The sequence below is a fragment of the Talpa occidentalis genome, unplaced genomic scaffold (assembly GCF_014898055.3).
Source record: "Talpa occidentalis isolate TD23 unplaced genomic scaffold, MPIMG_talOcc4v2.1 talOcc4.15, whole genome shotgun sequence".
Taxonomy (NCBI): domain Eukaryota; kingdom Metazoa; phylum Chordata; class Mammalia; order Eulipotyphla; family Talpidae; genus Talpa; species Talpa occidentalis.
In genome coordinates, this window is record NW_023601543.1 from 31,928,146 (window position 1) to 31,940,145 (window position 12,000).

Here is a 12,000-nt window from a genome sequence, read left to right on the forward strand (position 1 = left end):
TACACTTTGTAGGCTTAAACAAACGTATAATGACATATATTCATCATTATATCATACAAAGTATTTTCTCTGACCTAAAAATCCTCTGTGCATTACCTATTGATCCATTCCACCCAACCCCTTAAGCCACTGACCTTATTATTATTCCCATAGTTCTATCCTTTTCCAAAATGTCAATAGATTCGCTTCTTTCACTTAGTAAGGCTCCTCCATGTCTTCATGACTTGATAGTTCATGGGTTTTTTTTTTTAGCACTGAGTAATTTTCTGTTGTATGAATGTACTACAGTCTATTCATTCACTTACTGAAGGACTTCTTTGTTTCCAGGTTTTGGCAATTATGAATCAAGCTACTCTATAAATACCTGTACACAGGTTTTTAAAATATATGTCTATTTATGTTTTATTCTTTTAATTGTGGTAGCATGTGTCTTCTGCAAATATTTTCCCACAATCTATGGCTCCTCATCTTATTCTCTTGAAAATGTCTTTTAAAGAGCAAAAGTTTTCCACTTTAATAAAGTTCTACTTACCAGCATTTTCTTTTTTTTTTTTCCAGTTTCCAAAAGCTTTATTGGTAAATATGCTTTAGAAAAGATAGATCCTATTGCTTCCAAGCAAAATGAACAGCTGTGTCCAGGGACACTCCAGCAATACCACCAGGGGCTTTGTCTACCTCTCATTCATAGATCCAGTCAAAAGCACAGGACTTGTAGCTCACCAATTCTTTGGGCTTAAACCATAGGCTGATTTCTTTCTCAGCACTTTTTACTGAATCACTGCCATGAATGATGTTCCTGCCAACCTGAATGCAGAAGTCCCCACGAATGGTGCCAGGCTTGGAGTCCGCCGGGTTGGTCTCCCCAAGCATCACTCAGCCGGTCTTTATAACATTCAGGCCCACCCAGACCATTGCCACAACCGGCCCGGAGTTCATGTACTTCACCAGCCCCGGGGAAAAAGGGTGGTCTTTCAGGTCTATGCAGTGCTGCTTCAGGAGTTCCTCAGAGGCCTGGAGGAACTTCATGGCCATGAGGCGGAATCCCTTCTGCTCGAAGCGTTTGATCATCTCGCCCACCAGGCCGCGCTGCAAGCTGTCCAGCTTGATGGCGATGAAGGTGCACTCGGCGGCGTTGGCCATGGTCCTGCAGGAGAGAGGCCCGGGACACTTACCAGCATTTTCTTTATTAGAGCATTCTTTAAAAAAAAAAAATGCTGTATCTGAAAAGTCATTGCCATATCCAAGGTCATGTAAACTTTTTCCTGTACTTCCTTCTATGATTTTTATAAATTTTGCATTTTACATTTAGGTCTATAATACATTTTAAGTGAATTTTTATGAAGGGTATAAGGTCTGTCTAGACTCATTCTTTCTTGCATAGATTTTTCCATCACATTTGGTGAAAACACTATCTTTGTTCCATTGTATTGCCTTTGGTCCTTTATCAAAGGTAACTTGACTGTATTATGTGAGCCTTTTTCTAGATTCTCTATTGTGTTCCATTGATATTTGTGTAAATACCACATTGTCCTGGTAACTGTAGCTTCACACAATTCTCTAGTCAGACAGTGCCAGTTCTCCAAATTCATGTTTGGGACTTTCAGTCACTTCTTTCCTGGAACACTGTGAAAAGTTACTTGGTGGTTTCCCTCATCATATGTTGCTCTTGTCTAATGGATTAATTTTTTCAAAACCTGAAATCTGATAAAATTACTGCTATTCAGTACCTTGTTTCTTCCTTCAATGATACTAGGATAGGTAGTTTTGGAGAATTAAAAAAAGATTTTATTGTAGTGACATTGGTTTACAACACAGTATGTTTCAGGAGTACAATTTTACACCCCAACAAACATATTACCACACTCACCACCAAGGTCTAGATACTGTCCAGAATCATCCAATCAACCTCCTTACCTGTTTCACCCACCACACGCTCTTCTCTGCTAAACACCATTCTGTTGTTGGAATCCAAGGAGTTTGTTTTGTTCATTTGCTTTGTTTTCTTATATTCCATAGATGAGTGAAATCAACCAGTATTTGTCTTTCTTTTCTGACTTATTTCACTTTCCACAATCTTCTCAAGTTTCGTCAACTTTTTCACAAATGGAAACATTTCACCCTTTTTAAAATAATTGAGTAGTATTCCATCGAGTATATATACCACATCTTCTCTATTCCTCTGTCCATTGGATTGTTTCCATATCTTGGCTATTTTGAATAGTGCTACAGTGCATTTCGGAGTGTAGATCTTTGTTCCAATTACTGTTTTCATATTCTTCAGATAAATACCTAGAAGTGGAATTGCTGATTCATGTGGTAGCTCTATTTTTAATTTTTAGGAAACTCCATAGTGTTTTCCATAGTAGCCGCCCCCATTTACATTCCCATCTGTAGTATATGAGGGCTCCTTTTTTTCCACATCCTTGCCAGAACTTACTTTTTAAATAAAAGCCATTTTTAACAAATGTGAGGTGAAATCTCATTGTGGGTTTGATTGCATTTCCCTAATGATAACTTATGAATGTCTTTTCATATGTCTGTCGGTCATCTGTATGTCTTGTTTGGTGACACGCCTATTTAGTAACTCTGCCCATTTATTAATTGTGTTGTATTTTGTTGTTGTTGAGTTGTATGAATTGTTTATATATTTTGGATATTAACCCTTTGTTGGATGTATGATGTGAAAATATTTTATCCCATTTAGTGGACTGCGTTTTCATTTTAATGAGTTTCTTTCTTTATGCAGAAGCTGTTTGGTTTGAGGGCCTCCCTGGTGGCACAGGCTGTTGAGCACAGTACTGTGAAGCTGTCCACAGCCTCTGCAGTGACGGTTTGATCCCCACCAACCTTGGAGCCACCCACATGGCAAGGCAGACCTCTTCTGTCTTGCCCGCTACTCCCCTCAGCAGTGTATTTCGGTCATTCTGCTGTTCTATTCCCAACTCTATCTCTGGTAAATCCTCTCACCCTCCCACACGTCTGGCCTGTACCCCGGTTCTTGTATAAATAAATAAAATCTTTTTTAAAAAAGAAGCTGTTTAGTTTGATATAGTCCCATCTGTTTATATTTTCTTTTGTTTCCCTCTTGTGAGTGACAAATCCACAAAGATATCACTAAGGCCAATGTAGAAGAACTTATTATCTGCATTTTATTCTATGTATTTTATTTTATGTAAGGATACTAATTATTTGCCATAGTATATAACAAATCTACGTCTTTATAGTTCTAACCCCATTTATGTTGTTATTGCCAAAAGTATTATCTTTATACTTAACCTGACAGGAGAGATACCAAGATCATGAGGGTAGTTTTCCTTGACTGAGTCTTATCCATTATACTCCAGATATGCTCAACTCTTTGATTTCCTCAAATGTGGGAAATGTGACTGCATAATTTGTGATAGTGGAGGACTGTGTCTGTGCTCTCCCCTGGAAAAAATAATATCTTCATAATTAACATGTATATTAATATAACTATAATGATTGTTTTATTGCTTATCTTTTGTTTATTTATTTTTTAGATCAGTGTTCTATTTTTTTTAAAGATTTATTTATTTATTTATCTATTTATCTATTTATTTATTTATTTATACAAGCACTGGGTACAGTCGGAAGCGCGGGACGGTGAAAGAATTCATCAGAGCCAGAGCGGGGAACAGAACAGGCAGACTGAATGAAATACACTGCTGAGGGGAGCAGCAGGCGTGGCAGGAGAGGTCTGCGCGCCATGTGGGACCCTCGCCCTGCGGCCGGGGATTGAACCAGCGCTGCAGAACCTGCGGGCAGCTTCGCAGCCCAGCGCTCAACCGCTGCGCCACCGGGGAGGCCCTATTGCTTATCTTTTAAATCATATAGTGAAAAGAGAAATTATAAAGCAATATGCAAAACTGCTTGCTTTTGTATTTACCTATGAAGCAAAATTTATCACTGCGGTTCATTTCTTCTTATGATTGAATGCTCATTTCTTTTTATGGCCGAGTTACTTGTGTCTCTGTATTTCAGCTTGGAAGTCCTATAAGGCATTCCAGAGGTTAAAAAAAAAACAAAAAACATGCAAATGACTCTATGTAGTATTAATGTAGCTTATTTTATTCAAATCATTTCTATGTAATTAACATTCAAATTATTTGTTTTGCCTGCTAAACATAATCCTGCTTGCAAAAGACATGCTTGTCCACATATTCAAATTACTCAGTGCTTTTGTTTCCATAAAATAGATTTCTAAAATAAAATTGCTTGATCAAAAAATATGTGTTCTCTTACATTTCCCAGAATCTCTTGCACATATGTCGAGGTCATCAACTGTAATATGAGACTTCTAAGCCTTAGAAACAACCCTGGGTGATCTCTCCACTCTCCTTTCATTAGCGTTGGAAACCATGTGTGCCATCTGGAACACATGACTGTGAGGTGAATGCAGGTTAGAGACAAGAATAATCAGTGGAGCAGAGCCATGTAGAAGAGTCAATAACTCTTATTGAGCTATAACGTGAAGGAACAGCAAACTGTTTTAAAGTCACTGAGATTTTTAAAGCCACTGAGGTAGCCTACTTTTTAATACAACTTTTTAAAAATTAAGTACCATTGTTCTACAACTTTGTTCATTTTTTGACAGTATAGGATTTCTCCCCTCAGGTGTGGTCACCATAGCTTTCCCACCACCAAAACACCCATAGCCCTTAACCATTACGCCCCCCCCACCTCACTCGGTGTGGGGAGGTCCTCACTCTTCCCCTTATCCCTCCCACTCCTCCTCCCTTCCTGGATGTCTCCGGAAACAGCCTGTTTCATTTTAGGGAAATAACATACCTCCAATTTCAACCCCCTCCCTACAATTAAATGCATCAGTTTGATGGATATCCATCTTGAAATTTATATATATAATATATATATTCATTTTACAGCTTCACTAAATAGAATATTGCATCTATAATTGTATTTTTTTGACTTAATACCCTAGAGATGTCTCAATATAAGAATCCCATTCATTTAACTAACATATAGTCTTTTTTTTTTCTTTTATAGATAGACCATAGTTTATTTGACTTACAGATGCTGCCACAATAAGCATCCATCTATGCTTTCCTGTGCACATGTGTACACATATCTGTCTGGTAATATGAAGCAGAGGAAGTTCTAGGTCATCTAACATGTACAGGTTTTTACTGGTTTATCTTTTCTTGTCCCTTTGTAAATAATATTGGGATATTAAATTTGTTTTAACTACCTGTAATGGTATTGGAAATATTTTCTCCTGGGCTATTTCCTGTCCTTGAGTCATATATGTGTGTGTGTGTGTGTGTGTGTGTGTGTGTATATATATATATATATATTTATATATAAAGATTTATTTATTTATGAATACAAGAACTGGGGTACAAGCCGGAAGTGGGGGGGTGGTGAGAGGCTTCACCAGAGACAGAGTGGGGAACAGAACAGGCAGATGTACTGAAGTACACTGCTGAAGGGAGCAGCGGGAGAGTCAGGAGAGGTCTGCTGCGCCATGTGGGTCATCTCCCTGGCCGGGGATCCTAGTGCTGAGATTTAATCCCTTGTACCACAAGGGAGGGCCCTGAATCTTCTATATTTTTTCCTATATAAGTTTTGGATTTACTTTCTTGCTTGAGAAGAGTACATTATAAGAGTAAACAATTTTTTACTTAATTTTCATTGCAATATTTTATTCTTGAATTTTACAATTTTGTCTTTTTTGTTTTGCTTTTTGTTTTAATATTTACATATATATTTTACATCATTGTTCATTTTTGTATAATGTTTAATTTCTTCTCTCAGGTGTAGTCCTCGTAAAATTCCCACCACCAAATCACTGGTGAACCATCACCATAGTTCCTTGTGCTCTTCCTGCTCCCTATTTTAAATCCTCTCCCTCCCCATGCCATGCAGAATGTCTCTGAGTTATAGTTGCCTGTTAGTTTTGTCTTTTTATTGTTATTTTCCTTATTCCTTATTTGCTTCCTCTATATCCCTCCTATAAGTGAAACCATCCGACATTTTTCTTTTTCCTTCTGGCTTATTTCACTGAGCATACTCCACTTGAGATATATTTTTGTGTGTAGTGAGTAGGAATCTATGCTCATTTTATTCTGATTGAATAGTCTATGTTATTTTGCTCTCAGTTTAAAGAAATCTTTGCAAATATGTGAAATCCTTAAATAAAAATACTTGTAGCTAAACATTTGCTCACCACCATTATTATTTCCTTAGGATTAATTCCAAGTAGGAGAATTGTTGGATCATGGAGTAGGCAAAATACATCATTTTGGGTACTTATTGTGAATAGAAGAAAAGTTATAAATGTAGTAATTTACTTTCTTATTGAATATGAGAATGTTTACATCCTCAGTAAAAGTGATTACCATAAGTAAATATTTGTTTGCAAATATTTGTTTACCTATTAGACAGGAATATAGCAATTTGTTTTTGTCTCTTTGCCTCCTAATAATGAATAATGTTTATTCTCCACATAGATTTACTTGGTGGACACCCTGAATTTTCAGGCTATGATATAATTAAGGTCTTTAATTATGAAAAACAATTTAGGTTCTTTGATTATAAGAAGGCTTTTTTTGCAAATCTCAGTTGAAATGAGGGTCGATGGTGAGGATTTATGAGGCAGTAACAGACTGTTATTTCATAGGAACCAAAAAAATGGAGACTCCAGCATCAAGTGCACAGATTCTGACTCAGTGTATTTGTAAGAGTATTTGTGTATGTGGAGAAATCTGTGTCAGAATTGTGCAGCTTTTAATTAGCACCAAAGATGACTATAATGAAGGAACTGCTTTTTGAGAGAAATGTATATAATGTTACAATAACTTTATAGATTGACTTTCTTGTTGGAGTCCTTTTTGAAATGTAAGTTATAGCTATTTAGGGAAGTAGGACTATAAATTTTATGCAATCAGAAGTGAACCTGGGCCAAGAACTCTAGAATTCTAATTAACATTTATTTAATACCCACTATGTGTAAGTCACAGCATTAATTAATAGGAGTATAATGAAATATATGACGTAGACTTTACTCTGAGATGTAAAATGCAAAGAGTCCAGTTAGAAATAATGCCTAAGTGTATATATAAATATGTACACAAGCATATACATATCCATGGTGAGACTAAAATATACATACAGACGTATATGTACAGTATATATGTACTACATATGTGCACTTAACACTAAAATGTACATATACATTTATTTGTGTATAAATTATAAACATATACATATGCATGAGTCACAAAAAGCATTTTTTACATATACTTCAGTAGGAAAGGAAAGGAGGGATGGAGAGAATGGAATTATTCTCTTAGATCTGTTTCCTGTATCACTGTGAATTTACGTACATCCCAAGAGTCTTCTGAACTAGAAGGGTGGGGCTGCTAGGAGCCTTCAGAACAGGGAAACTTACAGGACAAAATCTTAGTTCTTATGTAACAGGGTGGTCCCCAGGAAAGGGGGAGGTTCCAGGTTCCCCGCCCCACCTAAAAAGGAGCGTGGAGCTGAGCAGGGAGAGAAGAAGCTTCAGAGGAGACTGAGGAAAGAAGGAAGCAGGATGGAGCCAGAAGGAGACTTGGAGGAGGCACATGGAGCCTTGTCTTTTGGTCGTGGACAGGGTGACACAGATGTGGGTGAGACCCGTGGGGAGGTGACAATGGCGGTTTTTGTCTTGATTTTGATTTTGCTCTTTTCCTTCCTGACTTTTCTGGTTGTTTCTGATCCTTTTCTGTAGCTCCCCAGTGGAAGATTCTTTAGACTTGTGACAGGCTTTGGGGTCTTGTCCTGGGCCAATCCTGCTTGGGTGGACTTTTACCCGTGAGGGGACGGGTAACTTTGGGTGCTTGATTTAGAAACTATATTCTTTGCCTTTCCTGTATTGTTTCCTAATTGTATTAAAGTTCCTTCCCATTAAAGTCTCATATGTTTTGTGTTGATGTGGCGGATGGCAGAACCCATTTAGAGTAGGCAGGTTTGCGGGGGCTGGGGTGCCCCTCTCTTGCCATGTAACACTTAGACCTAGAGCAGCCACTCTGACAACGGCAGGTTTTGCTTTCAAACTGGTACCTGGATCCAGTTCCCAAAAGGGACTCATCAAGTCTGACTTATTTTGCCAGGAGGGGCCCAGTGATTGAAAATGGGAGGGGCTGCTTTGCTAAGAGCTCTGCAGGACCTTGTTGCCCAGCAACCCTGGAGCAGTGAGTGTCACAATAATGCAGAGGCTTTAGAAGACAGAGGGGGGCGGCTTCCAACCCGCTGGGGACTCCAGGAAACTCTGTGGGACTTTGGCCCTCTAGGACTCCAGGGCACCAGCAACAGTGGGGCCAGCACAGCAAAGGACCCAGCCCACGAGGCAGCAGCACCCAGTAGGCAGGGCAGGACCCAGGGGAAGAGCCTGGGGCGGGGTTCAACACCGCAGCCCAGGCCTGGAAGCCCCCCTCCCTGCCTAGCGGGCTTGCTCCTGAGCGCTGGCTGAGTCAGGCCAGGGCCCTCCCTCAAATCACTGATGCCCTATGTGGCTGGGGTTGTGGGTGCAGGGGGTGGAGAGGAAGAGCCCACCAAAGGCAGCTCAGTCACTGCCCTTCTTCCCCACCGCAGCCCAGTGAGCAAACGTTATCACCTTGAAAAGATGGAGTCTTAAGCAAGTGTCTCTGTAATAATTGCCAGTTTTATTCCTCCAGCTAAGAGGTCCAGAGGTAACTTGAGGTTTACATTTCTTTTCAATATTTCTGTTATTAAGAATGTGTTTCACTGACCTTCAAATGTGATTGACAAGTTCCTTTACTATGTTTGTTTCAATTATTTTGGTGACACAAGTAACACACACACATACATGCACATATATTCATTTTGCTGGAAAATGAGAAGATGCAGATAACCAAAATAGTGAAATACAGATCATGCACAGATTCACTGTCAACCTTTGGGTGTATAAATGCAGACATTTTCTTTTGCATTAATTCACATATAATGTACATATAAAGTGTATATATACACAAATATATATAGTTTCACAACTTGTCATTTTCACTTAAAATATACACTGCGCATCTTCCATGCAAATGAATGAAATCTCGTTCGTTATTTGATAAATGGGAGAGATTGGGTCAGAAGATGAGATGTTGATAACAAGAGTCAAATTTAAATCAAAGGAACATTGAAGGTTTGGAGTGAAATGATAGCAACTATTTGGCAGGTAAATGCAGACAAGAAGAAATAAATGGTGGAAATATTAATAACAGAAATAGTTGAATTTGGAAGAGAAGGGCATTAAAGGGGATACGGGCGGTCCCGAGAATGCCTGTGGTTAGAATGCAGGGCTCTAAATTTCTTTCTCAGACCCCTTATCTCTTCCAAACACCTTTCCATCTCATCTCCCTCTCTTGTCATCTCTTCATCCCTAAAATGCCTACAGTCTATGTCCTCTTTAAATTCCTCGAGAGACTGAAGCAGCCTTTGCCTAAAATTCCCTTCCGTCTGTTGGCGCTCAAATTCTCCATAGGGACGTTCTTCCTCTCGCTTTGGCACGCTGCTTTTGGGCTTCCCTTCATTTTCTTTGCAGGGTTTCTGCATGATGTTTCCTGCGTATGTCCAGAGAGAAAAGGTATGGTCAGACTGCATGGTTTCCTGGGATTCAGGATTGTCAGCTTTTCTTTGAAACAAGATACTCCCCTAAACCCCCACCCCTGCCTGGCAGGCCCAGCCCTCAAGTTCAACATGCCTTCCTTTCCTTCCCTTGGTCCTCTCCACCTCCTTTCCCCCCCTTCTTCTGCAACCCCCCATTTCTCCAGCAGACTAGACTAATGGCCTCTCTGATGGGCCAGAGAAGGGGCGCAGTCTGAATTGCTCAGTGATGTTGCAAATTTCACCCAACTCACACCGTCAGAGATGGGGGTTTAAGTGCATCTCTCCCACTGACCTGTGATAATTCCAGACAGTTTCCTCTTTTTCTTGCCTCAGAAGTCTGTCAACACAGACCCTAGGACCTGCAGAGAGAACAGAAGGGAGCGGGGAGGAAGGGATTATCTGTGGGTCCACTAGCCCCAGGACAAGATTCACGTTATTATCTGGAATCCAGGATCCATATAATGTTGTTGCTCCAAATCTCTTACCTCCTGGTTCTTCTCAGCTCCCTATTCCTTCCTCTAGGATTTCTGTTTCTGTTGCCCCACCACAACCCCCACCTCTCTCTCACCCTCAGGCCTACTCCTTGCAAGGTCCACTGTCCCCTCCCTCCCACCGCCTCACATCCCTGGCAGGCAGTTTGAATGAGAACATATATTTTCAAATTATCTGTAAAATTCTCTGTTTTTATCCCAGGATTCCAGCCATTCTCCATACACCAGCCCACACCTCATTTTCCCCAACAGAATTGGAGAAAGAAAAGAAGAAGGATGGAGGGAAAGCGTGCCAATCTGAGAGAAACAGATTATTTCCAAACTATCACGAAATTTCTGAGAGTCTCTGGTTGCCCCTGACAAGATTTTCGCCTGGTCCAGCTCCACCCCCCTTCAAAAATGATTGTTCTCTCTCCTATGAGTTTGCAGGCCTTTGGGGCAAACAAGTCTGGACCTACTCCAGTCACTAGATTCAGCCACTACCCTCCCAGGAGTCCCAAGGGTTCCCTTACCCCAACCCGCTGAGATTTAAGGAATTTACCTCCTCCTCTTCCGACACACGCACAAGTGCCTGCAGCACAGTACGGAGCTGGTACCCAGAGGAGAAAGCAGCCCGCGAATATAAGGTCTCCACAGCAGCGCCTGGTCACGTGAGGATTATGTCATCCTCCAACTCTGGTTCCCACTCTCCCCTCCCACCAGCTGTGCTGCAGAAGTGGAAAGTCTCAACAACCTCCCACCCCACTCCCCGCCACACCAGGTCCTGTCAGTCATTTTTGTCGCTGCTAACTCCAGAGGTCAAAAATGGCCCCCTCTCCCTGTGGTTGGAATTTGCCTTTCTCTGATTACCACAGAAGGGCTCTATCTTCCCAAAGTCATTTTTTTTCCCAAAAAATAACAATTGTTACTTTTTGGTGCTTGTATTGAGACAGAAAATTGATCCTTTAAGCTACAAGAAGGAAAAGGAAGCTGTATTCTCTCCACCCACCCTCTCCCCAGCCACTAAGGACCATCATTTCTCTTGCATTCAATTCTTGAAACCAAAATGGAAGGGTTGGGGTAAATTAAGAAATGAGGTAATGATTGGGATTGTGTTTCTAACTTCGGTTGTGATCACTTTCTATTTTCCATTTTCCATAAACTTGTGTATTCTTTTAATAATCAGAAATATGATAATGATATGTACTTTTAGAAAAAGATTCAAGATAGGAGGATAAAAAGACCTAGCCACCTGTTTCAGCTGCTTAGTCATAAGATAAATATAGACCCTCCAGGCAGACACATTTTTGGAGTTTAAAATGTACAGAGCAGCTGGAGGCTACCCTTTGAGGCCCTCTTAGGCATGTGAGGCACTTTCATTAGGTGAGCTCGTGGGACCATAATTCCAAAGTATTTTGCCCTTAGACTTTCAGATCTCAATAGTCAGTCATAAAATTGTACTAGTTCCATCTTAGTATCATGTCCTCTCCCCTGCATGTATGCTTTTATTTTCTTCAAAACTGTGTCCAAAGACCCCACTTTTCTCAACACTCTCATTATAATAGTTTTTCATTTCTCTCAAACACTCCCATCCTATTTATACTTCCTTAGACCTTATTCCACCATACTGGGGAATTACAAACTACTTGTAGCACCAAAAAAACTAGCCGTATTTTGTCATGTATCATACTCAAATACTTGGTATCAATCTAAGTGGGTTTCTTGTTGCTTTGTTAGCTTGTGATATAGACAACAGAAAAAGGGATGTGTTCTTTAAACTTATTTTTAGGAAGACTGTGGCTCATAAAGGCAGTGTTACCACTAGCAAGTTTGATGTAAATGATTCCAGAAAATACTTTGGAAAGAAAGAGTTCTTACACAGAGTTGA

General features: G+C 40.1%; 1 protein-coding gene, 1 non-coding gene and 1 pseudogene across 2 annotated transcripts; 1 reads left to right on the top strand and 2 right to left on the bottom strand.

The window, feature by feature from the left end:
• Positions 1-667: 667 nt before the first annotated feature.
• LOC119246603 (nucleoside diphosphate kinase B-like) lies at positions 668-1,140 on the bottom strand (annotated as a pseudogene).
• A 2,127-nt stretch (positions 1,141-3,267) lies between these two features.
• LOC119246857 (U1 spliceosomal RNA) lies at positions 3,268-3,432 on the top strand. The gene has a single exon (XR_005125608.1). It is a non-coding gene; the product is annotated as a U1 spliceosomal RNA (small nuclear RNA).
• A 5,608-nt stretch (positions 3,433-9,040) lies between these two features.
• Positions 9,041-10,716, bottom strand: TCEAL7 (transcription elongation factor A like 7). The gene is made up of 3 exons (XM_037512963.2): positions 10,675-10,716; positions 9,935-10,001; positions 9,041-9,596 (listed from the first exon to the last, which is right to left on the bottom strand). Exon 3 carries the CDS (start codon positions 9,586-9,588, stop codon positions 9,286-9,288), a length of 303 nt encoding a protein of 100 aa, XP_037368860.1. The 5' UTR covers positions 9,589-9,596; positions 9,935-10,001; positions 10,675-10,716; the 3' UTR covers positions 9,041-9,285.
• Between the last annotated feature and the right edge of the window lie 1,284 nt (positions 10,717-12,000).